Here is a 25,203-nt window from a genome sequence, read left to right on the forward strand (position 1 = left end):
TTTCTGTTTCCTGGAGTTACTTTAGGTTCTGTGATCAGTGTTAGATGATTATAGTGTGTAGCTGCAGATCGGAGCAGCTGACTGTCTCGTGTCCTGCAGCAGGAGAATGAACCCACAGCAGCCAAACAGCTGATTGTGTTCAGGCTTCAAAGCTTTATGGTGAGTTTGACACTGAACTGCAGAACCTCTGAAATAAACCCACTTCCTGTTTCTCTGCGTCATTGTTGATTGTTTGCTGGGTAGTGTACAACCGCAGCTCTGAAAAAGTCAGGATGCTGTCAATCAAAGCCAGTGTCGTAAAGTCACATTTGATTCAAATTAGAAAACATTTAAACTGAGGGAAGGATTCGTTACACGAGCTCGTGCTGAGTCTGATGTCAGCGTCACGTCTGTAAAGCAGGACCAGTCTGCGCTCTGACATCGGTCTGTGATGGTCTGTGATGGTCTGCGATGGTCTGTGAGCCGACGACAGCAGCTGTTCCGGTCTGATGGAGGTTTCCAACTGCTCGGCGGGCCCGGCTCTGCTTCGTCCTGTTGTTGTTGCAATGATGCTCCAGATGTTCGCAGCTGGTCAAAGGTCTGGACCGCAGTCTGCAGTTCGGCACGGCCCTGCTCGAACACATCTGGATGTTGCTCTCAAACGTGCTTATACATTTCAGCCTTTCCAGATGTGCCAGCTTCCAGGTCCAGTTCCACAGGCACTGGTTTCTAGTCCCAGTGACTTTTCAGCCTTTGGTTTCCAACATTTTAGAGTTTTGGTTTTCTGGAGTGGATAACGTGGATTTCTGAGACCTGCAGATCATTGCATTCTGTTTTTATTTACATTTGCTACAGCATCCTGACTTTTCCAGAATTGGGATTGTGCACCCACTGGACACTTTATTAGGTACATCTTGCTAGTATCCGCTCTGCTTCCACTCGAGCGTGCTCTGCTGAGATCTGTGGCTGTGGAAGTCGTGTCATGTTTGAGAAACCAGTTTGTGAGGATCTGAGCTTTGTGACACGGAGCGTCACCCTGCTGGAAGCGGGATGGTACACCGTGGGCACATCACTCAGGTAGGCTGTGGAGATGAAACACAGCGTCGCAGCAGCTGCAGCTCGTCGATGCAGGTAAACTCTGACCTGCCGTCTGCCAGGTTTAATAAAAATATTAAACTTATCAGCAAACACTACCCCCCCACCCACCCACATCACCAACCTGAGCCACGGTCTGAGGAACCCTCATCACTCAGGACGCACAGACCAAGTCCTGTTGCACTTCCTCTGCGATGTGTGCCTTTCTACAGTTTTTGGATGCATGCCTCCTGCTTGTTATTTCTAGTTTGAATAAACAATGAGAGGCTGCTAAACTCAGATTAATGTTAACGACTGCACTTCATCGTGTGCACTGATGAATGTTACTCCCGCTGCTTCGTCCGCCTTTCTGAAAATAATCGGAAACACGTCTGAGGCAGTTTAAGGTGGAACTGCTCCAGCTCTCCTTTGGCTTTATGTTCACGATTCGCAGCGTGCGCACCGCTGTGATGTCTTTACAGAGAGGCCGAGGACTGAACAATAAAGAGGACAGAGTTATGTAACTCCCAGCAGGTCAAAGGTCGTTTGAAATATTAATTAGAAAGTTGTGCAGGCTCGGGTCTCCTGCTGACAGCTCACGTTTAATCTGCTCTGCTAATGAAAACCAGAACGAGCGGCGCTGCTTTAAACTGCAGAGCGGCAGGAAATGACCTGAGCCTCATGTAGCATGTAAGCAAGGCCCGGATGACTTTGAATAACTACATCACACGTTCAAGTATTGTAACAATCAATATTAAATACACTATTATAGGCTGGTGTGTCACAGGTACAGTGATTACTTTAACCTGTTTGCTCTCTTCTCTCTGGGTCGTTCTTCCACTTCCTGTGTTGGAGACTCGTGTTAAACATCAAAACAACAGGATGTGTCCTCAGTAAACGTTGTCATGGAAATGAGGCGTTCCTCAGGGTTCCGTTCTGGGACCTCTGAGTTTTGAAAGGGTGCGGTGACCTTTGAACCTTTAAAGGAAACCTGTGCTTTTCTTTAGTCCCACACATCACAGGGCAGGTGTAGAAGCCGAGCCGTGCTGTCGGCCTGCAGCCGCCGTGTGCATCACTGCTGTTACTGCCAGCAGCAGCTCAGCCGTCAGAGCAGAAACTTTGTCTTCTCTCGTTGTTATTTCAATAATCAGACTCAATTAAGAGAAATCATGTAGAAGAACGATGGATGAAGGTCTTTCTTGAAGTTTGTTTTTGGCTTTTTACAGTCATATGATTTAAAAACTTCAGATTTTTTATTTCCTCGGGTTTATTATCAGGTTAGAAATAAAAGAAGCTCAGAAGCGACTGAGAAACTTTGAATTTCTCATGATTAAAACTGTAAACACAACATGGTTGTAAAATACAGTGACAAAAGCTCCTGATATGGACGAGCAACTTATTCAGTGATCCATAGTCGCCCTTTGAGAGGGCGAGATGGCGCCGGCGTGTGTGCCTCGCCGTCACATCCATTTATGCTCTGTGTGTTTCATAGTTTTTGTCACTTTTATTGACCTCATGATTCACAATGACTTGATGATTCGAAGAGTTTCAGTACATCGAGATACGGTTTCATGACTGTTTCTTGTGATAATAATTATTTGCTTCATGAACCCAACACTGCGTCCAGACTTCTCTCACAGGGAGACGCTCGAGTATGAGGGACGTTCTTCGGTGTGTCACGGAGCGCCCAGGCCTCCCGTCTCATCTCCTTTTGTGTCATAATACCAATAAATCCTGTGAGCGCTGACGGCTTCTCAGCTGGACCAGCTCTACCAAAGCGTTCCTCTTTGAGTCCGCAGTGATGTGCAGCATCACGTAAAACCACCTCCGCTGTTGTTTTTCTGAAGGAAAACCCTGAAAAAGCCTGCGATGGTTGCCAGGAGCTGTTTTGTGGCTTTGTGGGAACAACAATGACTTTTCTGTAATGAAATAATCTGTCAGGATTACAGAGGCCGACCGCTCCAGCAGGAGGGAAACGCTGCACAAACACTGATCTGCTAATCACAGATAAGCCGTGAGAAGGCCGGTTTGCTGCGAAACTGTGTCAGGGCCGAATCGTCCAGCGTGATTTAATCTCACGGTAACAATTATTCTTTGTTTTCCATCCACAGCTGAACTCCGTTAGGATCTCTCAGAGTTCCCACAGCAGGAGGAAGACTGCTGCCTTCATGAGCCGTCCTACAGAGTGGGAAAAATGCCTATTTTTACAGACACATACGTGAACGGGGGTCATGTTTATAAGTGTACCCACCCTCAGGTGTTCATACAGGGCACTGGCCCTTTAGCATCAAAGACAGGTTTTTGTAACAGCTGTGGATGGCTCTGTATTTCCTCACACCTCGCTTTCTTCCTGAGAACGACTCAAACTGAGGTCAGAAGACTGAGACTGGAGGACCTCCACTAATGGCTCCACTTGGCCTGGCGCTTGTCTGACAGCCCAGCAGTGTTTTCTGATAATGGGCTACATACAGCTTCCATCAGGTCTGCTGCCTCCAAGCTTCACAGTAGAGAAGGAGCTTTTCTTCACTTTTCTCCAAACGTTTCTGGTTGTGACCATAAATCTCACTGTTTTGTTGCGCAGGTGAAGTTTTATAGGCGCATGTTCCTCTGGTCTCTGATGGCACTCACCACCCCGACAAACTCACTTCATTTTAACTCAGTCGGGCATGAGAGCTCGAGTGCACAGAGCTGGGCGACCTCACCATGACCTCGGTCTGAATCTGCATCTGTGTGAGTTTATCAGGTTAACGTGTGATTCAAACGAGCTGCAGGTCTGAATCCATCAAGTGATGAAGACCCTGCAAAGCTTTGTTGAATTTTCAAGATTCAAAGCGTCTTGAATCTTGAAAATTCTGTGAAACGTAGAAGCAGGAAATCACCAGTTTGTTTGCACGTTCTACAGATTAATTAAGAGACGCTATTTTGTTTACTCAAACATGTATTTTATATTATTTTACAATTGAATGTTTTTGTGTAGTAATTTTATTTGTCTTCCCTGTCTGAAACATTTTGAATGATTGTGCATGAATATCAGAGCTGACTGTCGTTATGTGGAGCTTGTTCCTGATTACGTGCTCCTCTGTAGATCATGCCCATCAGGTTTATGGGGAACAAAACGACAAAGACACAAGAGCAGAAGACATAAAATTAATTTACACTATAACAAAACCCTCTGATTAATGAATTTGACTTGTTTGTCCTTCTTATTCCAAACCAGATTTTTTTGTTGTTGTTACTGAAAATGTGAAATAACAGAGTACGAGAGCAGACTTTATGCAAACACAGACCTGACGCACAAAAACAGCCTTTGAATGAGACACAGCTGGATGTTGACGTTTTTATGGGAGCTCTTTGGACTTTCCTGATTCCTCTGAAAACATCTTTAAACGCTTCTGTCAGAATCTGCTTTAAACAACATACATGTATACATGCATGCATACATGCATACATACATACATGCATACATACTGCTGCGTATGCGCAGCAGTGAGCAGCGTTTATAAATATTAATATTGGTTAAATCAGAGTTAGGAAGGAGAAGCATTCTGACCTTTCCCTTGAACGACCACAGCTCAAAAACTCCGCTAACGTGTAATAAAGTATAGGAAATATTAATATTCATCAGCAGAGGTCTGTACGACGAACTGTTATTACATGCTGTTTATTATTTATAATTCTGTTATACTGTCATTGATATCGTGTTTTATATTTAATAGTATTTATCATTTCGGCAGGTCGGAGGTACAGCGGGTGCACAGCGCAGGCTTTCCCTCTGAGACTTTACGATTACCGGTTTAAATGAAGGTAAAACTGCGCGGACTAGTCCGCTTTCTTCGCTGCTTGTTTTTACCGGATTCGTCGGAAAGTTTTCGTTAAAACCAACAAACTGAAGGGAACGCTCACGCTTTGTTACCGGCACGACTCCGCCCACTGCACGCTCCCGCTCGCCGATTGGTGGTAGTAAAACCACCGCCGCCACGTCATTGGAAAGCGGAACTGCCAGTCAAAAAGGGGCGGGACTTACAGCTGGAGTTAATATATTCCAGGCAGACGTAAAGTAGTGGCGGCGGAGAAGCCTTAAGAATAAAGAAGAAGGAGGCGGAGAAGGACCGGGAGCCGGCGGCTACTCTAAACTCGGATGATCCAGCAGCTCGCGGGTGAAAGGAAGAGGAGCCTGCGCTGGAAATGGAGGAAGAGCGCGAACAGATGAGACCGCTCCTCACATCTGTAAGTTCCCCCTGAAGAGTACCTGTTAGCCGGCGGCTAGCGCCTCCTCCGCGGGCTCGGACGGCTCGCAGCCCGCGGAGAAGTTCTGGACCCAACATGGTGTCCACTGTCAGGGAAGCCTCCGGGCCGCCTCACCAGTCCCCGGTTGTCCCCGGGGAGGCCGCTCACCCGGCCGCAGACAAAAGGCTGGCAGCCGACCGCTTTTGTTTTTTAGGGACCACGCTGCTGCCAGGAAGTGAAGTAATGATGCGCGTTGGGCCAAACTGCATTCAAAAATAGGCTAATTATACGCGAACATGCTCCAGGCAGGTCTGTGAAGCCGCTGCAGTAACACAGAAGGGTGAATTTATCTGTGACGAAGTGAGCTTAAATTCGGCGTGCATCACATCCACACACGGGCTTTACTTTCTTTACTCTCCCCCTTCTTCTTCCGGCTTGTCGGTCTCTCTTCCCACCATCTCCAAACCCGAAATGTGCAGTTTTTACTCCTTTAAACAAGATTAAAATGTCCTTCTCGATAATCAAACTTATCCTTTCATGGCGACTGGAGAGTGCATTTAGGAAAGAGGGGCACGTGTCTACTGTGCGTGCGTGCACTGTGTTTGATTGCTGCCGATCGCACCGGGTAAAATTAGCCGTTTTTCCTATAGACTTTGGCGTAGGCTGCCCACCCCATCAGTTATATGTGGATAAAAAACGTTGATTTTAGGAATGAAGCCGTCAGGACCTGTCAGTTCATTCATACCGCGTGAGGCCCGGGCAGGACAGGCTTACCTCCCTCCTGTGGTACAGTCAGCAGGCCACGTGGAGATGAGTGTCTGTGTGTGGCGTGATTCACGTTTCGTTTGGAGGACACTGTAGCGATGCTGCGCCGTGACCGCTCTCTGTGGAGTGGACTTCATAGTGAGGCTGGACTTTCTTGGCTTGGAGCATCCTGCTCAGGAGGGCTGGATGCTGCCCTGCTGTTACCATGGAGACAGAACCTGAAGCAGGGTGTTTAACTGAACACGTCACCGATGGACCCTGCTGTCTGTCTGTGTGGAAAGGATGCTCCAGACTCATCAAGCAGCCAGGCGTCAACTCTCAGCTCGTGCTGTTGTTTCAGGTGTTTAGAGTTTTCTGACAGCTTGCCTCTTCGGGCTCGTCTCATGTTGAATGAGTCTGGTGTGTGACTGGACTGCAGGTGCCACAATGGAGGGTCAGATTTCTTTTATTCTGTTATGAATCCTGCAGCAACTTCGCTGTGCAATATTTCATGCATGTGATGCATTAAAAACACTCACTGCAGGACAAATGGACTTTGTGGTGACTTGTTGTTTGCAGACATGCTGGAGAACACTTTGATGATTCACGTACAAGTTTTTATGTCCTGTTCAGCTGGATAAAACATCTGGGACAGATGGTCTCTCAGAGCTCTGTAGTGTATAAACAGAGTCAGGTTTCATAAACGCTGAGAGGTATGTCATTCAACCCTCACAGCACAGAGCCATTTAAACCATTTACAGCTGAAGAGCAGCTGAGTCCTGTAAGCAAACGGTCCCACTTTTATTTAATTTGTTGTTGTGCATTCAAGTATATTTTTGCTGCCATGTGTGCAGACTGTGCTGCAACTAAAACACTTTCTGTGTAAACGACCATGAATTTTGTCTAAACTCCAAATGCAGGTAGAGTAACGGTTCGATAAACTTGTTTTGTGCGACGAGGCCCATCTGACCAATCAGGGCTGTCGGGGTCAACATCAGCAGGACGTACGTAAGCTGCTCTGTCAGCACATCTAACAGAGCAGGAGAAAGACTTCTTCAGTCGTCACGACGGGTCAGTTTGCTCTGTAGCACCATGTGCACGTCGTTCCAGTGCACGTTCCTGCTCCATGAGAGGATCCAGCTGCTGCAGTGCCTCTTAAACCTTCGGGCTCACCTGCCTGCGACCCAGATCAGCTTTCAGGTCTCATGTGATAAAGCAGCTCAGCCCTGCGTGACGTCAGGTTACTCCAGCCCAGTGCTTCTCGGGCCGGCGGTATCCCCGTTTCTAACATGTTTTCAGCCAAGTGTCCACCGACCAGAACACTTTGATCCACTAGGGTTCATCGTGTCGCCGCTCTGAGACGATGCTGTGCTTCACCGAGGAGCTTTAGTCTCGCTGGTAGAGAAGAGTCGGGCAGATATCTCGATGTCTGGCGTGTGACTGAACTGAGCATACGATGTGCTTCACATGTGTACAGCAGCAGGACACCCCGTGCTGTGTTATAATGGGTCTCTGTGGGAGCTGTGGCAGGCTCGCGGTGCACACACAGAGGATTCGTGTCAAACGCACAAGTCGTGTTGTTTCTCCTGAAACTGACTGTGAAAGATATCAAAGCTGCTTGTCAGTCATCAGAAGTCCCGGTGGCGTCTTGGTCACGTTCTGAAGTTTTGTTGAGGTTCTTGCAAAACTGCACGCCAAGTTTGCACCAAATATTCACAAGTGTGAAAAAGCTCTGTGTTGAGTAGCGTGTGCTCCAGTGTTAGCTAATGAACGAGCACCTTTCTCCACTTCCCTCCGCCCTGTCTCGTGGCTCCTGTTCCAGTGCTGGATGTTCGCATCAAACATGGCCAAACTCCCAATAAGAGCTCCGACGTTTCTGCTCCTGGACCCGTGTGACGAAGAAAAACGCTGCGTCACGGCTCATAAAGCCTCTCCTGGTGAACCTGCAGGTTTGTACCCTCGACCTCCGGTGTTTGTGCGCGTCTTTGTCTCAGCAGATGTGATTCGTGTTTAATTCGCTGCTGACTTCCTGTCTGTGGAGGCTCCGGGGAAGCCGAGGTGCAACTTCATTGTAATGGGCCTCGGCTGTGAACAATGCGAAGGCCGTGTGGCGGCCGCGGCGCTCCCATGGAGCAGGTTATCGTTGGTGCAGATGGAGGAGGAAGTGAAGGCGTCTGGCTCGGTGATATTCGACTCTTTGATCCAGAGCAGCAGCAGGTCCACACAGGTGGGGCCAGACCTGCGCCTGAGCCAAGCTGCTCCACGTATGAGCCACAGTGGGGCCTGAAAGGCTGAGGTGCTGTGTACGTGTGAACTCCTGGCAGGTCAGATTTCCCTGAGCTGTTTCTTTCCGCGGTGGCGGTGATGGCGTTCAGGTGTCGGCTTGCAGCTTTTGTTGCAGGTGTCCACATAGCTGCGAGAGAAAGGCTGCGCTGTGATTTCTGCCCGTGTTTACCGTCACACAGAGAAAGTTGGTCGTTCACGCGTGAGCGCAGACTCGCTCTGAATCGCCGGCACTCGTCTTACATTTGGGCGGCTGGACGTCGTAGGGAGGCAGCAGGTCAGCGACTGGAGAGAATCACGCTCCAAAGATTTTCCTCCTAACTAGGTCATGGTGCACCTGAGGGACTCGTGCTGACATCAGCAGACTCGTCCTCGGGAGGCTCCACGCTCTCCGGTGGGCAGTTAGAGCGAAACCCGGCAGGAAACTCCGTCTGCAGGGAGTTTCCTGTATTACTATAGATGCACTGATGCAGACTGACTCACTTCAATTTTATGCTGCGTGGAGAAGAAGCCCTCAAAGGAAAGAGGAAAGTCTGCGACGTGGAGGTGGGTGTAGGCCTCGCTCACACAGGCGCACAGACCGTACGGGGAGTGTTGGTTGGAGGTGAAGTCGCTGCAGACGGGGTGCTGCTGATGCAGCTGTGGTGCCACACAGACTGTAAATCCTCCGTGCTTTAATAGAAATGTGGCGCCACCGTGTCAGTGCCGCGTTATCGGCCACATAAACGTGTCTTTCCAGGAGGCTGAAGAAAGTCTCATGTTTGCTTTAGATTATTTCCATCTTGTGAAATAAGAAATACAAATTTGTGCCGATTAGATAAACCGCCAGAGACGAACGCTTTTACTCTTGATCTACGAAACGTTTGGAGGTTTGGTTTTGTGGAGGAAACGTGGTGCTCACAGCGTGGAATATAATCCAGAGTATTCAGGTTGTGACCGATAACCTTTGATGATATCAGGTGATGCATCTCAGTCTGAGCTGGTTGGTGTGAAATAAATTCTGGTGACTTTACTGGACAGGTGTGATAATTAATGAAGAGGATGAAGAGTAGTAACTGATGATGAACATGAAAGAGGGACGGAGGATCAGGGAGCAGCAGTGTGGAGGGTGGTGCACAAAGTGTGTGACGACAGCGGTGAGGTGTGGAGTAGGAGTGACGGACGAGGGCTGGGATTTGGTGACAGACAGGACTCTCTGTGGATGAGGACGCTGGGAGAGTAGAGAGCAGGTGGAGCAGAAGCCCGGAGAGGTGGAGGTCTGCTCCGGAGAGAACGGGGATGAAAGTCAGAAGCAGTCATTCGTGTGTGAATGAGAGGGAGGCGGGTGGAGAGGTGTAGCTGGTGGAGGTCGACCATCCGAACCTCTGCTCCTGCCTGTTCTTCGTCGCTCGTCTCCACAGCGCCCCCTGCTGTGTCCTTTATTTCTACGCCTTTACTCCCCGCGGAGCCGTCTGTCTTTAAAGAGAGAAGTCTGATTTCACAGAAATTGCTGGAACTCATTTCCAGATGTGAAGCGTGTAGAGAGAGGCATCCTGGGTAATTAAGTGGCGTTCGGGGCTCAGGTGGTGGTGCGTCGCCCCCTAATTACAGTCCTGATGGTTCAGTGGCAGCTCTGATTGGAGGAACGGCGTCCGTGTGGCCTCGAGCCGGGTCGTGTAGGAGGAAGCTGCTGCTGATTTGCCTCCACGTGGGCGTGTTTTCCTGCTCGCATTTCTGATCGTTTCACTGTGAGATGCGCTGCCTCCTCAGGCCGGGAGCGAGGGTGAGTTTAAAGCTTTGGAGATGTGGGAGCAGCAGATGTGTCGCATTTCATTCCTCAACACGTTCAGCTGTAACTACACCAGCTAAAACAACTAAAACATGATGCTACCTCTTTACTTCTTTGTTTTCTTTGCTAAACAATTCTGGAATTTGTACATGCATGTATCTTAACCCTTTAAGACCGACCATAGAACCAAGTCCGCCAGAGTTTATATTATATTTTTACCTGCTGTGGAGACATTTTTGGAGCATTTCAAGTTGCTATACATCAATACAACCATTACAGCCTAAATTTTAATAATATGTCTGCATTAAGTGCATAGTAATTACATAAAATGCAAAAAAGTGCAATAAACTACAAAAATATTGAAAATCGTTTTTTTAACATATATTTCTAGTTACAGAAATTTTAGAGGCTTATCCCTCAAAACTGTAAATACAAAAAAGTTGCACAAACTAGTTTCCCACCACAGGAAATTTATTTTACGTGTCTTCATAGTTTTATTTTTGAAATACACCAATTTTTATACACTGCAGGAAAAACGAAAATAAATATTATGATGCAAATTTGCAAAAAAAACAGCAAATGCATCAAAATAAACTATTTCCAGCAGTGCAATATGAGTCCTCAGCATCCCAGAAACGACACAGGAAGTCATGAAGTCAAACATAACTTTTAAAAACACCAGTATAGGCTCATAAGGCCACGATGGTAAAAAACTACATTTCCGCAAAATGACATCACTTCCGGTTTCGGGCAGGTCATGGCGGACATGCGATAGTTCGCTGATGGATGTAGGAAGTGTTACAAACAGCTGATCGGATCGGCAAAGCGTGTTTCTGGAATATTATGTTTTTGTTGCTGCAAGTGCTTTTATGCAGTTTTTGCAAAGCTATATGTGGAAGGAAACTGTGACCGAGGACAAGCTGATGGCATCAGATGTAAGTACAACTCCTCCGGTTTCATATGCAAAACAAATGATTGCGCTAGCTTACGTGGTTGCAGAGCTACCGGGATTTAAAAATAGTTACGCAAAACGGAGCGTGCTGGTCCGACCGGCTTTAAAGGGTTAAATATAGTTTCCCCGGTGTTTAACAGCGGTGCATGGATCAGCTGCCTCACCTGCTCCTCTCATGAGCTCCGCCTATCAGCAAGGTTATTATCGTTAACAAAAACTAACGAAATAACGAAAACTAGAAGTGAAAAAACATTTTTGTTAACGGAAATAAAAATAAAAACAAAAAAGGAAAACTAACTAAAACTGTAATGAGTGCTCACAAAACTAACTAAAATTAACTGAATTTATAGCAAAAATGTGTCTACTTTTCATTGATGTGTGCGTGTCCTACAATAGTCGAGGGTGAAAATGAAGTTTAGTTTCCAGATTTTTTCTTGCTGTGTCTCATTATGCCAGCAGGTGGCAGCACGTTAGTCGAGTCGTCTGTGTTGCTGCGTCCACGCGCAGAATCATGTCAGGAAAAGTCGGGAGAAAGCGCCAGAGTCCAATTTGGGATTACTTTGAATATGACTGTTTTGGATAAAGCAAGTGTCTTGTAGTGGAAAGAGACAAATTATGAGGGACATTTCTAAAGGGAAAAAATCCCACAAACCTTAAAGTGCACTTGAAAAGCTCACACAAGAAGGCTAACCTAGCTTAGCTTGAGAAGGGAGCACACTCAACCCTCATCCCCAGAAACAGAAGCTAACCCCAGACAAGGCAGCGTGATGCATCCCGAGACAACAGGACGGGGACATCTACACAACTGTGTGAGTCAAGTGCCTTCACAAAGTTTATCAATTCACTTGAACCAAAATTACGAACACCCGGTGCTGCAAGAGTTAATAGTCTCATTGGGGCCAAGATATAAATTTTATAGTTGCCTGGTATCAATGGTTGTTCATCTGCCTTTATTTATTTATTTATTTATTTATTTATTTATTTATTTAAAGAACCCATAGGTGGGAATGTGAGTTGTCTGTCTCTGCGTGTTAGCCCTGCGACAGACAGGCGACCTGTGCAGGGTGCAGGGTATGGTAGCTGGAATAGCAACATACCCAAGGATGAGCAGAAGAGAATGACTGATATGATGAAACTGGGATTTTGTTACACTTAATTATTGCAAACAACTAAAACTATAACTGAAACTAATCAAAACTAAACTGAAACTAAGGATTTTCAAAAAACTATAAACTAAACTAGCAAACAATTGGTAAAAACTAATTAAAACTGATATAAAATTGAAAATCTGAAGTCAAAACTAAATAAAAATAAAAACTAGAGAAAATTGCAAAACTATTAAAACCCTGCCTATCAGTTCTCCACCCTTGTCATGTTCTAGCTAGAGCGCCCCCTGCAGCTCACAGGAAACTCAAACTGAACACTGCGCTGCAGCAGCCTGGCTGTAAGGACTGAAACAAGAGAATCCACCCCGGAGACTAAACTGACTTAAAAACCAAAGGTCAAAACGAAAGAGAGAAATAAACTATAATCACTATAACAGGAAGGCAGCGACTGAACCTTCAAAATAAGAGTGAGCGGCGTTTTCCAGACATCAGGTGATCACACCGTTGTCTTAGATGGTCGAAGGAGATGAAAACGATGCATCATGATGTCATAAAGCGATTCAACAATCGTATTTATCTGCACAAACCCACCAGCAGGGGGCAGCGTCTGGCTGAGCTCAGTGAGCTGTGAAGCTGCGATCTGCTGTCCTGACTCTGAGGAGGCGTTTGCAGGAACGATCCCAGCTGGGAACTCGTTATTCTCATTATTCCCACATCACGGTCGAGCGTCACGTTCGTCTGTTTCTTTCTGACTTCCTGTTATAGAAGCCACATTGAAACAGAAGAATGGAGGTCCAGCCTTGGCCATCCCTCACAGGCAGACACACATGCCGCCATAACACAATCATGTCACATTTCCGCACTGCGGGGGCCACTCCTCCTCCTCGGACTCACTGAGGCTTTGTTCTGCCATGGCGCCTGATGGTGTCTGAAAGTTAACAGAGCGAACCGCTGCGTGCTGACGTCAGCAGTCGCGTGCAACGATGCATCGGTGGCCACAAGTTTGAATGTGAATGGGAAGCATTTGATCTTTGGGGAACAAAGCCTTGTATTCAGGATCGTCTCCGCATCCTGGTAACTGAATACCTGCTGTTGTACCAAACAACAAGGTTCAAACCATCATTTTAGCCTTCACAAATCTGTGCGAGCTCTTCACTCAGGACGTTTTATCAGTTGCAGGCTTGGCGTGAGGAACGCCAGCATCATCAGTTTTACCCTCTTAAAGCCCCCCTCATTAAAAACAAGGTCAAATACGTATTAAGGCTTGTAGTTTGTATTGTTAGGGGCGTGGCCTTTTTGACTGACAGGTGGATGCTGACACAGGTGGCTGTAGCTGCTAGCTGGCTGCTTGGCTTCACTTCGGCTAACTTTGGACTGCACCTGTGGACCAGGTTTGTGCTGTTGGAGCCTTTATTGACCTAATGCGACCAATGAAATGGCTGCTATGAGGTCGCTGTGCTAACACGCTTCAGTTCTGGTGAAATTCTACTTGATTTATTTTTACTGAGCTCTAATCGGCCGTTATCTTGTCTGTGGATGCTAATTAGCATTAGCTGATAGCTTGCCCCTCCCCCCTCTGTTTCCAAATATGGCACTTCTGGCAATAATGCTAAACTCTGGGCTTCCTAATGTGAGTGATGTCATGCTGCTGCTTTCTGATTGGCCCTCTCAAGTACTTTGATCTGAACGGAGTACTTCCCTTTCAGAGTACTTTCTGTCTAAATCAGCCTCCTTTGGCAGCCACACACACACACACACACACACACACACACACACACACACACACACACACACACACTGGGTGAGCCCAGACCACGGTCAATAATAGACTCACTAGCTGTGAAATTAGCCAATCAGAAAGCTGCGGTGGGGCATCAGCACACAGTTTAAACACAAGGTACACTGTGTGTGTGTGTGTGTGTGTGTGTGTGTGTGTGTGTGTGTGTGTGTGTGTGTGTGGTGTGAATTTTCCCACAGTTGCTGATGTGTTTAGTAAATGCTGCTGCAGTCCAGATGTTTTTCCTCCCTGCTGGTTCTCCTAATATGGCAGCATCAGCACAGACTCTCTCTGGTCTCAGGGGAGGTGTGTGTGTGTGTGTGTGTGTGTGTGTGTGTGTGTGTGTGTGTGTGTCTCATTATATTTTCATTGCAAAGATTTCCAAAAACATTCTTCCTCCCTGTTGCACTTCCTCTTTCTTTCTCTCTTTGCTGGAATCATAGCTGAAGCCTGCAGCAGGTTGTGGAGCTTGAGCTTCAAACTTAAATGTTTTCATGCATAAAAGAACATTCGCTCCATGTTCCCTTCTTTCATACTTTTGCCGTATTATTTTTCATCCTGCTGCTTGGTTAATGACGGGTTCTTAGCAGCCAGGAAGCGGCGGCTGGCCGTTATCAGCTGTAGAAACCAAAACTGATACAAGAACATTAAATGTCATGATCTCCAATATAAAGATACAATAAGACATAATAAAATAAACAGGTATTTTTTTAACGTAAATAAATAATGATTCAATAAAATCAGCAGAAAGCCTGTTTAAATAGAAGCGCTTAAACCTGCTCTTTGTGACGGCGCCTCAGGTGGACGTCAGAGGAACTGCAGCTCCGATTGAACAAAGTCCCAGTTTAAGACCCCAAAAAGTCATGGTCCCAGTTTGAAGGACAAATATCTGCCACCGTTCTTCATGTGGGTGTTTGTAGCACGTACATGTATGTGTATTTCCACATGCTGCTCAGCGCCGCTGCTGTGGGGCCTTAAGGGCAGATTTGAACCACCTGACCTGCTCTGTTCCTTTGTGCCAGCGCAGCTCGTCTCTCCTTAAGTAATCCGAGTCCCATGGGACCGTTTGCCGTTCCTCCTGTTGTCTTCCGACCTTTGACCTCGCTCTACGGTTGCTTTTTAATCTCGGTGATGCAGGAAGCCGATTCTCCTGACCTGGGAGTCCCTGTGGGAGAGTCGGGGTGGGTAAATTCGATTTGCTCGCAGGGAGAATCGGCAGCGCTGGAAAGAGTAAATGAAGCCGTCTCGTGTTTCTCAGCATGGACAGCGTCCCGTTTCACCACCGGGACGGCATTCAGCCTGGAGTTTTGCATCTGAAAACAATAAATGGAGCGATACTGCGTACGTGCCTCTGAGGCCACACCAGTTCTTTTCCACTCAGCTCAGGAATTCTAATGAGAACCGAGAACAAGCTGCTGCATGAACACATCAACACATGACCAAGGAGCTTTTACATTTCCTCCACAATGCACTCATCTGGCCTCTGACAACCACAAGTGGCCGACTCGGCCACGTGACCAGAGCAGAGAAACTCCACATGTGAAATGGAAACAGACTTTCCTGACTTCCTCACTTCTCGGCCTTAAACGCAGTGACCAGCTTCCCTGCTGCCGTGCTCCTCTCAGCAGCTCACGCTCGTACTTTAAGGTCAGTAAAGGATCGTCAGCTGACCCCACGGCTCGTCTCGCCACAGAGGGTTTCCTCCCATGCATGTCGTCTCTGCCCTACAGGCAGCTGCTTTTAGTTTGAGAGGAACTCATTTGAAAAGCTTCCTCACACAGACAGTGGACTGGTGGAGCCCAAAAACTGGGACGACAGAGGGAGAAATGCTGGACCGAACGAGACTCTGAGCATTAGGCTGAGACAGTAAATCAGAGTTTTGTCAGAAGCGCCACACCCTGCACTTCCCCCAGCATCCAGCAGGGGCTCCAGCGGGCTCAGGCCTCACATTAAACATGTGTACAGCCTGATACCAACTGTTGGGTCTCTGTGGATCAGCTGTCCCCAACCCCCGGGTCATGGTCCGGGCCGTGAGAGTTGAGACTCGGTCGTGAAATTTTATGGTTTTCAGGGTTTTAATCGTGTGCTCGGTCTCCCTGGGTCTCTCCCGTGTTGTAGTTGTGCGTCTTATTTTGAAAGAAATATTTATGTGTTGCCATAGCGACCTGAGAGCATTAAGGGGCTGAGCGGAGGACGCTGCTAATAAAGTTACACAATCACACAGCAAATTTGCGTTTATTATTATATTTACAAAACCCCACAGTGTTTGTCTCGGTTGTTGTATTTATCCGCCACACCGGAAAGGCTGCAATGCTGTGGACGATTCCCAGCTTGTCCCTGTATTTTCTAACTCGCCTGCTTAAAGGCTTAAAGTTTGCATTGTGACTGGCAGCAGCCAACAGCCTGCACTGTGGACTTTGTGACAAACTGCCTAAACTAACAAGAACTAGTTTCAACTTGCACCTCTTTATATAATTGAATAAATGGGGATGTATATGTGTTTATCTTTTCAGTAACGATGTATTGAATTGAATAGGTTTGTTATTTGTGCAGCTTCACAGCAGTGACCTGAGGCGGTTGTTTCAACTATGAGGAGTTTGTAACATAACGACTTGTCATGTAAATTCATTAAATAAACAAATCATAAATACATAAGGAAATAAATGCGCTAGACAATAAAATAATATGGAAATAAAAAATGGGAAGTGGCAACTTTAAAGAAGTAAAACGTAATTACAGGCGTCAGTAAGCGTACAGCAGTAAGTACAGGAGGTGAATCATTAGAGGCGTAATCATCTTATTTGGTTCATTTCATGTTGATTTGAACATCTGTGACTATAAAGGAGTCTCGTGTGTGTGACCTCTGACCTGGAAGGTAAACACTGCGGGTACGGACGTGTCGGGGTGGAAAACGGGGCGGCTGAGGCCGGTTTCAGGTCAGCAGTTTCAGTTTGCTCTCGCTCTGTTTGCCTTTTTTTCCTGCTCAGAAATGTGGATGACGCCTCTGTCAGCAGATGCCCCGCCTCCTTTTTTTCAGTGTTTTTTTTTTTTTTTCTTGCTGTGTTTGCAGACTTCCAGGCTGGCTGCTCGCTCAGTGAAGCAACAGCTCTGCTATAAATACTTGAATCGTATCCGAGGCTCTGCTGGCAGCTCGCTGTCTGGATTCACTTACTGTCCCGGGGACACTCGCACATCCACGCTGTGTTCGAGCTGCAGACGTACAGACCTGGTGGATTTGATTTTCACAGCTCTGTGGGACGCTTCCACCACAGTTTTTCTCTCGTGTGGCAGGATTTCTTTGACCCTGAGGAGTCTGTGTTTTTGGACTGAGCAGCTATGGGAGACTTCTGGGGAGACATTGCCAGTCAGAGGGTGGCCCGGGCCATGTCTCTGGTATGTATCTGCTTATAGAAGCAGTTTCTGTTTCACGTCATCAGATTGAAAAGTGGGTTTCTGATGTTGATAGTCGGGCAGCTTCTCCTTTGGTCGGCTGTTCGTGGTTGTGACTGAGCTCTGAGCAAAGGTGACGAGCGTTAGTGGTTTCCATGTGTCTGTTGGTCGCGCAGCGTTGAAGGAAATGAGTTTAACAGGAAAAGAGCTGAAAGCGTGTGTGCAACAGCGACAACACAAATGGCAACATCCTGCCTCTGCACACACGCAGTGTCGATCGTAGCCCAGACTCCGCTCTGATGTTTAGAGTCCACCGGCCGCTGCATCGGCGACCGGCCGACTGCTCTGCATCTAAACGCAGCCACAGGTGCACCTCGAGAGCGGCGGGTGTCTGCTGCGTTGCAACATCTGGCCACATCTGTTTTGCACGGTATACGCTCACAGGTACCGGCTCACCTTCAGCTCGAGCCGTCGGTGGACAGGATCCATCCTCAGGAAGCAGATCTCTCCTGATCTCGCCCTCGTCTGGTGACGTGGGCGTCTCTCGCCGTGTAGCTGAGCTACAGAACAGAAGAAAAGCTGCGTAAGCGCCGGCTCTCGTAATGTTTCCCCGTCTTTGTGTGAGGCGCACAAGTGCAGTCAGACTGCAATGATGGACCCAGCTGAGGTTACCACATGTCAGTTTGTAACTCTGACCCCTCGTGGCTGCTGCGCACGTGAAGCCCCACACAGAAGTGACGCAGTCAAAGGTAAGAGGTCATGCTCGTGGGGAATGACGCGCTGGATGTTTCGTACTGCCTCGCTCTCTAAAGCTGAAAGCCGATCTTGAAGTGTGAGCGATGTTCTCGATCCTTCGGGGACGATTTATATTTTTACAAGCCTTGAAGTGAAAGTTTGTGTATTGGCTCCGCTCCGGTGTCCAGGATCCAGAGTTCATCTCTGAGGTCAGAAGGTCAGACCTGGCCGTCTCCTCCAGGTCTCTGCAGTGCTGATTTCCACCGAGGGCCGGGCGATCGAGTTTAGTTTGAGTCTGGACGCCGCAGCTGGAAGCGGCAGCTGTGTTTTCAGTGTGTGTGCTCGGTGAGGAAAGAAGGGAGCCTCGTCTTTTCCTTCCTTTAAGTTTAGTGTAAATTAGTAGAAAGTCCTTTCACTCTTACACACAGGACAGTTTATTAGGTACAGCGGTTGAACTGTTCTTTAACGCAAATTTCTAATCGGCCAATCACAAGGCAGCACAAGCCGACCTGCTGAAGTTCAAAGTGATAAAGGTGACTTGAAGCTCTCCTGGTCTGAATCTTTGTGCTGTGATGTTCGGATGTTGTACATCACCACGGTAACTGAACCGGCTCTTATACAACACTTGTACGTACAACCACAGCATCAGTGGTGCAGGCCGGTGGCGTGGTGGGTCGCGGTGAGCCCCACGATACAAACGGAGCATCATTTAAACTTGCGGACCAGCGTCTTCTGATTGGCTGCTTCCAGTAGGATAACACACAACTTCACCAAACTCTGATCAGGCCAGCTGATGGATGTTGCAACAGCTGTGCGATGATGTCATATCGACGTGGACCAGTCTCTGAGGAGCACGAGTATAGTGTAACTAATAATGTGGCCGGCGAGTGTATATTTGTCAGCTGAGGTCAACTTTGCAGCCGAGCCTGTAAATGAACACACCTGACACCCCCCCCCTCGGTTCACTTCCCAGAAGCAGCTCTGAGAGTTTCGTAGCTTCTCAGATGTTGTGAAAGAGAAGAAGAGTCCACGTGTGTGCGCTTCCTGTGGGCCGATGTGGCATTGGCAGCGTGCGCTAACAGTGTTTGTAATGACAGGAAAAAGGAACCTGTGTGTGTGTGTGTGTGTGTGTGTGTGTGTGTGTGTGTGTGTGTGTGTGTGTGTGTGTGTGTGTGTGTGTGTGTGCGCGCTCTATCTTTAACCCTGCTGAACCGGATGGATCTGTCGCTCTGCTCTCAGGCACTTGCAGCTTATTTGGACCGAGAGCTGCAGGCGTGTACGCTTTCACCACATCAGGCTTGGGAGGCTCCTCCTCCTCGTATGTTTGGGTCTGTCAGCGCCTCAGATCTGTTCCTGCGGGGCGTCCAGCTCTTACTATAAATAAACACAAACATTTTACTGACGTCTAAGTTCATCCCTGTGATGTAGAGGTATCAGCATGACATCTAAGAAAGCCTGCTGATGATTTTTATGGCTGAATGTTTTTGGCAACGTCCTGCTCCAGCAGGCAGGATCGGTGCGTCCCTGACCGCGCTGCCGCGTCCCTGACCGCGCTGCCGCGCCCCTGACCGCGCTGCCGCGTCCCTGACCGCGCTGCCGCGCCCCTGACCGCGCTGCCGCGTCGTATCCACTGACAGCAGAGCTCCGACGTAACCACTAAAGTAACCAAATTGTTGTTTTCCCGGGAAATTTAAAGTAACAATGTAACTAAACAGCTAACCCTTGAGCAGTAACCATAGTAACACTGGTCCTGACATGAGATGTCACACCTGCGACGACGTTGGTCTTCCTGTTATCAGTAACTCGTCCTCTGTTTCTCAGCCCAAAGTGACGACACCTGGCTCTTACTCTCAGACATGTTCGGGCTTGTTGTGTTTCTGAATGTCGATGTGTGTTGTTGCTATAGCTGCAACGATATCATGAGCATCATATGCTGTACGATCATATCTGTACAGTAATGGCACGGCTGTGATGGAGCACTCTTAGGGATCTGAAGCGTTCGCTCCGAGTTTAAACGATAAACCGTTGGAGAGCGGCCATCTTTGTTGTCACTTGCCGGCCTCACAGTGACAGCAGGTCAGTGAGAGGCAGGACGTTAGCATCCACCCATCAGAGCAAACACATGAGAGACTGCAGCTGACGTAAATGGGCAGAGGTCAGCTGACTCGCTACCTCGCACCTGCTGGCTCGTCCTGTCTGTAGAAACTCTCGGGGCCTCTCACCAGCTCAGCTTCATCGTCTTCATCTTCCTTCTTTTTTTTCATGACTCAGCTGTGTCTCCACGCACACACAAATGCAGGCACATGAGAGACAAACGATCTTCAACTTTATTCTAGGAGTCTGCAGCGTGCCCAGACCTGTCTGTGAAACTACAGAGGCGCAGCTTCGCTGTTCTCAGACGTGATGAGAGGGGGCGGGGCTAACTGTCAAACTGTGTGATCGTTCGCTAGTGACGATTAATCACTGACAGAACTCGGCGGTGTTTTGAAGCGTCTGCGGTCTGAGTGTCTCTGGGTCGGTTCATTAAACAGAGGAAGGTCTCTGTGTCGATGAGTGATGTAACAGATCCACAGTGATGCGGGCGTGCATCGACCCGCCGTGGTGAGGACTCTGCCGGGTCGTGAGCTGTGGGGAAGGTCACCTGCAGGGTTTCCTTCGGTCTCCTGGCTCGCTCTGCGAGCACGTGCTCGCTTCAGAGATTCTTCATCATTATTGGGATGAACGAGCTGAACTGAAGGGCGAGTTTAAGCTTTCTGCCAAAGGCAGCGTGAGACAGAAGTGCGAGCTTTGCAGCAGGAATGATTGTTGGGAGGCCAAAATGAGCCCAACCTCACACAGACGGCTCAGCGGAGCTCGTATACCTGAGATCAGCTCGGGGTGAGTGTCAGGAGCTCCGACGTGCAGACGGAGAGATGCTGCTGAGCGGGAACGTTTTCCAAAGAGGTCGAACTCAAGCAGCTGCCGCTTTTATGCGTGTGTGTGTGCGTGCGTGTGTGCGTGTGTGTGCGTGCGTGCGTGCGTGCGTGTGTGTGCGCGTGTGTGTGTGCGTGTGTGTGATGTGCTGCTCTGCAAACAGACAGCTGGTTGTTAAAAAGCAGCCAGTGTGGAGCTGCACTTCCTGTTTGACACACCAACATCAAACTTGTGTGTGTCTCTCTCTCGGGGCGGTCGACATAGGTCATTATGGTTAGTGGAGCACGCTCAGTTTAGCGTACGCGGGTACGCGTCCTCTTCTTTCCTGGTTTTTTTTGTTTTGTGTTTGTCTCCATCTCACCCTACTGATGTCCAGCTGTTGCTCCACTTCCTGTTGTACAGTTATTCACGCATTCCCATCAGCTGTGGGCGGAGCCAGACTCCTTGGCTGACAGTAACTTCCTGCCCGTTCACTGTGACATTGTTTGGTGATTGATTTGAGTGGCGAGGCGTAATCTGCAGCCGATTTTGGTGGAGGCGTGTCGGTGTTTAAAGCTGCAGACGCTGTGATTGCGATGACTCTGCCGGCCTCCCGGTGCCAACTAACACGCCGTGACCTCAGCAGCCGTCCTCACGTCACTCGCGGTCTGTCTCCAAAGCCTCGCCGTTGTTTTGAGGCAGACGCGACCGTGTTTACACAGAGTTGGAAAATGAGTTTGATAAACACTCGTTTAAACCCACTCTCAGGTCACCTGTGGGTCTGTGTGTGTTCTGCAGGGGAACGATGAGGAGGCCGTGCTGGACCAGGGCAAGACCAGCTCCACCCTTTACACCAACTTTGAGAAAGAGGAACTGGAGAGTGAGTTTATACACCGACACACACAAAGGTGCCTCAGTGTGTGTTTACAGTCAAACACACAGTAACAAAATGACTCAGCCCGCATTTACACACACACACACACACACACACACACACACACACACACACACACACACACACACACACAGCCTGAGGCTCGAGAAAATGATGATTTAAAATATTTCAGAAAGAATTATGTCAAACTTGGAAACAGCCGTAAACAGTCTGCAGTGTGTCGACGTCATTTCTGCAGAAAAAGTGGAAATGAAATCTCGTGACATGTACACGCCAAACATGGAGTGTGACTCACGTGACCTCAGCTCTTATTGTGAGGTGGCGTGTTCAGAAAGAGGAACTAAGGCACGTACGAACCCCCGTGTGGTGCTTGTGCTGCAGCTCCTGTCATTTTCTGCTAAGTCGTTAACCCTTTGAAGCCCAGCTTCTCTGTATGTTTGTACCTGCCGTAGTGCCATCAGTGCAACCGTTATATCCCAGAGTTTCATCATGTGTGTGCATGAAGTCCACAGAAGCTACGTGAACTGCAAAACGGTGCAATTAACTACAGAAACTGTTTTTTTACAGATATTTCAGAGGTGAATCCCTCAAAACTGTAAATGCAAAACGTTGCATGAAATAGTTTCAAACCGCAGGAAATGGATTTTGTCTTCTTAGTTTCATTTTTGAGATGCAGCAATTTTTATAAACTGCAGGAAAAAACAAATAATTATTTTTGTGCACAATTTGCCAAAAACGGCATCAAATCAAACGATTTCCAACAACCGTGCAGTTTGAGTCCCGAGCCTCCTGGAAACCTCTGAAAGGCCCTGCAGGGAAACACGAATAGTGAGGTCACGGTAATTACAAGAAGCATCTTTAACTCAAACGGAGCTTCAGTTCACATCTCGTTAGACGCTGTAGGTTGTTTCCATGTTATTACTAGTTTATTACAGTCCTGTTTTAAACAAACAACTGAGTGAGAGGTCGACACGCAGCCAGAGAAAATCCGATGAACGTTACTGAGGTAAGGAGAAACGGAGCGTGCAGTGCGAGCTGTGCAGCACGCCTCCCGTGTTAGCAGCGCCTTCAGTGTTTCCCTCACGTGTTTGTTTCCAGCGTTCTGTTATCACTGGAGGTGTAGAACAAACTCATGGGACCCCTCTGCTTCTCTCCGTCAGGTCACAGGGCGGTGTACGTTGGCGTGCACGTTCCGCTGGGCCGCCAGAGCCGGAGAAGACACCGTCACCGCGGACATCGACATCACAGGAAGCGCAGAGAGCGCTCGGATCGGGAGGACGGGCGAGAGTCGCCGTCATACGGTCAGGTTTGAACGAGGATAAACAAACACGGGCCAGCTGTAGGACGGCGGCGTGCTGAAGCGTTTGTGTCCCCGCAGACACGCCGTCTCAGAGGGTCCAGTTCATCCTCGGCACCGAGGACGACGACGAGGAGCACATCCCCCACGACCTGTTCACCGAGCTGGATGAGCTCGCCTTCAAAGACGGAGACATGCAGGAGTGGAAGGAGACGGCCAGGCAGGGCGCTTATCCTCTTTCTCTGCTTTGCGTTCAGACGTTAATCTTTCCAATAACGCTGCAGAGCTGTGAGGAGCGATCCTCCCGCCGTGCAGGGGCGAGGCCTGGTTTGTTCAGCGTTTCTGACTCGGGTTAAAGAGGTTTCCTCTCTAATCCAGACTCTGCAGAGCGCTGTGAGGACGAGGAAGACGAGCCTCACTGGATTTGAGAGGAAACCGATGAAGGCGGGCCGAGTCGTGTGGTTTGGAAACCTTCAGATTAACTTATTTACTCAGCAGAGCAAAGTGGATCAGCCCACATTAGTGTAGCATTATAGCATTAGCACGAATCAGACGCCTGGCGTTCTTCAAATGTCAACACTCGGCTGTGTGTGTGTTTGTTCAGGTGGCTGAAGTTTGAGGAGGACGTTGAGGACGGCGGCGAGCGCTGGAGCAAACCCTACGTGGCGACGCTGTCACTGCACAGCCTGTTCGAGCTGCGCTCCTGCATCCTGAACGGCACCGTGCTGCTCGACATGAGAGCCGGCTCCATCGAGGAGATCGCAGGTCAGAGCGCCGTCGGGAACTCGTCCCATCACTCGATACGCTGCTCCAAAAACGACCTTTGTGTTTAAATCTAGAGGAGGTCGGAACGTGCTAAAACCACACTTGAGCTCTAAATCTAGTTTGGATCAGCTGCTGGAGACGAAGAGCGCCACGATGAAAGCGCAGCTCTCTGGTTTCCTCCTGCTGGTATAAGCTGCCCCTCAGCAGGCTTCCAGGCATCAGCCAATCTCTAGAAAGTTGGTATTCAGGGCGAGTTCTGACGTCTTGTTTCAGAGAGAAGAGGAAGTGAAAGGCTGCTGCGAAGGCGTTTGATAAATGATTCTGCTGCACGCCTTTCATTTCCTCCTCAGAACATAAACCTGCAGTGCGTTTGTGTCCATCAGCTGACCTCTTGTCCTCCTTCCTCGCAGACATGGTGATTGACAGCATGCTGGCATCCGGTCAGCTGGAGGAGGGCGCGCAGGAGAAGGTGAGGGAGGCCATGCTGAGGCGCCACCACCATCAGAATGAGAAGAAGCTGAGCAACCGCATCCCGCTGGTCCGATCCTTTGCCGACATAGGCAAGAAATACTCGGAGCCAAACTTACTGGAACGCAACGGTGAGACCGCAGCGCTCTTGTCATCCTCGCACCTGCAGGTCAAGAGACGAGCTGCAGGAGGCCAGTTCAGGTTGACCCCTCCTGACCTCTGGCACTGCTCGGGCTCTGCAGGGTTTAGTTCTGCACTGTTTAAAAACCGGGGGGGTCTAAATGACCTCAGCGGGTCGGCGGCACGCTGCAAACCAGCGTGGCGGTAGGTTTACGAGTTCTTTACTAAGTAATGCACTGTTTTCTTTCATAGTTCATAGTTCTTTGTCTCTGTTGTCGGGCAGAATGTAGAGTCTGTCCGTCCTGATTGGTCGAGGTAAAGGGGTGACAAGACGACGGGTCTCGTATTGCTGCATGGTGCCGTTGCCGTGGTTTTTGAGTGATTGTGATGAGTGATGGCTCCGGTTGGTTTCTCACCTGCCCGTACCTGAGCTGCTGTGACCTCACCCTGTTTATTATTGACCGGGACTCCCTGACCTAGCCGGACCCGCTGACTCGCTGAGCTAATAACCAGCTAACAGCATGAGCGAAGTCGGCGTTTTCATATCCGCACTCCTGGATCCTGTTTGTGAGAGAGGAATGTTTTAATGCTGCTCGGGCCGAACGCCGTCTGCAGGCGCTGAGCCGTCTGACGTGCGTGTGACCTACGTGACCGATCAGCTGCAGCTTTTACCGTTTGCTCGTTCGTTCAGGAGCTTTTCTTCAGATTGACTCTTTCCTACAGTTTATAAA

At 48.6% G+C, this 25,203-nt stretch overlaps 1 protein-coding gene across 6 annotated transcripts in view; it reads left to right on the forward strand.

Moving 5' to 3' along the window:
• Nucleotides 1–5,068: 5,068 nt before the first annotated feature.
• Nucleotides 5,069–25,203, forward strand: part of LOC113032733 (sodium bicarbonate cotransporter 3-like) — a 33,641-nt gene continuing 13,506 nt past the window's right edge. For 5 of the 6 annotated variants that reach the window (XM_080308603.1, XM_026185803.2, XM_026185804.2 and 2 more), the window contains exons 1-6: nucleotides 16,968–17,303; nucleotides 21,726–21,807; nucleotides 22,983–23,123; nucleotides 23,201–23,339; nucleotides 23,724–23,884; nucleotides 24,295–24,483. In XM_080308603.1, the coding sequence (XP_080164729.1) occupies nucleotides 17,247–17,303; nucleotides 21,726–21,807; nucleotides 22,983–23,123; nucleotides 23,201–23,339; nucleotides 23,724–23,884; nucleotides 24,295–24,483 (769 nt within the window). In that variant the 5' untranslated portion in view covers nucleotides 16,968–17,246. Of the gene's footprint in view, nucleotides 5,281–16,967; nucleotides 17,304–21,725; nucleotides 21,808–22,982; nucleotides 23,124–23,200; nucleotides 23,340–23,723; nucleotides 23,885–24,294; nucleotides 24,484–25,203 lie in introns of those variants that run through there. The other variant, XM_080308604.1, reaches the window with a different exon arrangement.

The sequence above is a fragment of the Astatotilapia calliptera genome, chromosome 11 (assembly GCF_964374335.1).
Source record: "Astatotilapia calliptera chromosome 11, fAstCal68.1, whole genome shotgun sequence".
Taxonomy (NCBI): domain Eukaryota; kingdom Metazoa; phylum Chordata; class Actinopteri; order Cichliformes; family Cichlidae; genus Astatotilapia; species Astatotilapia calliptera.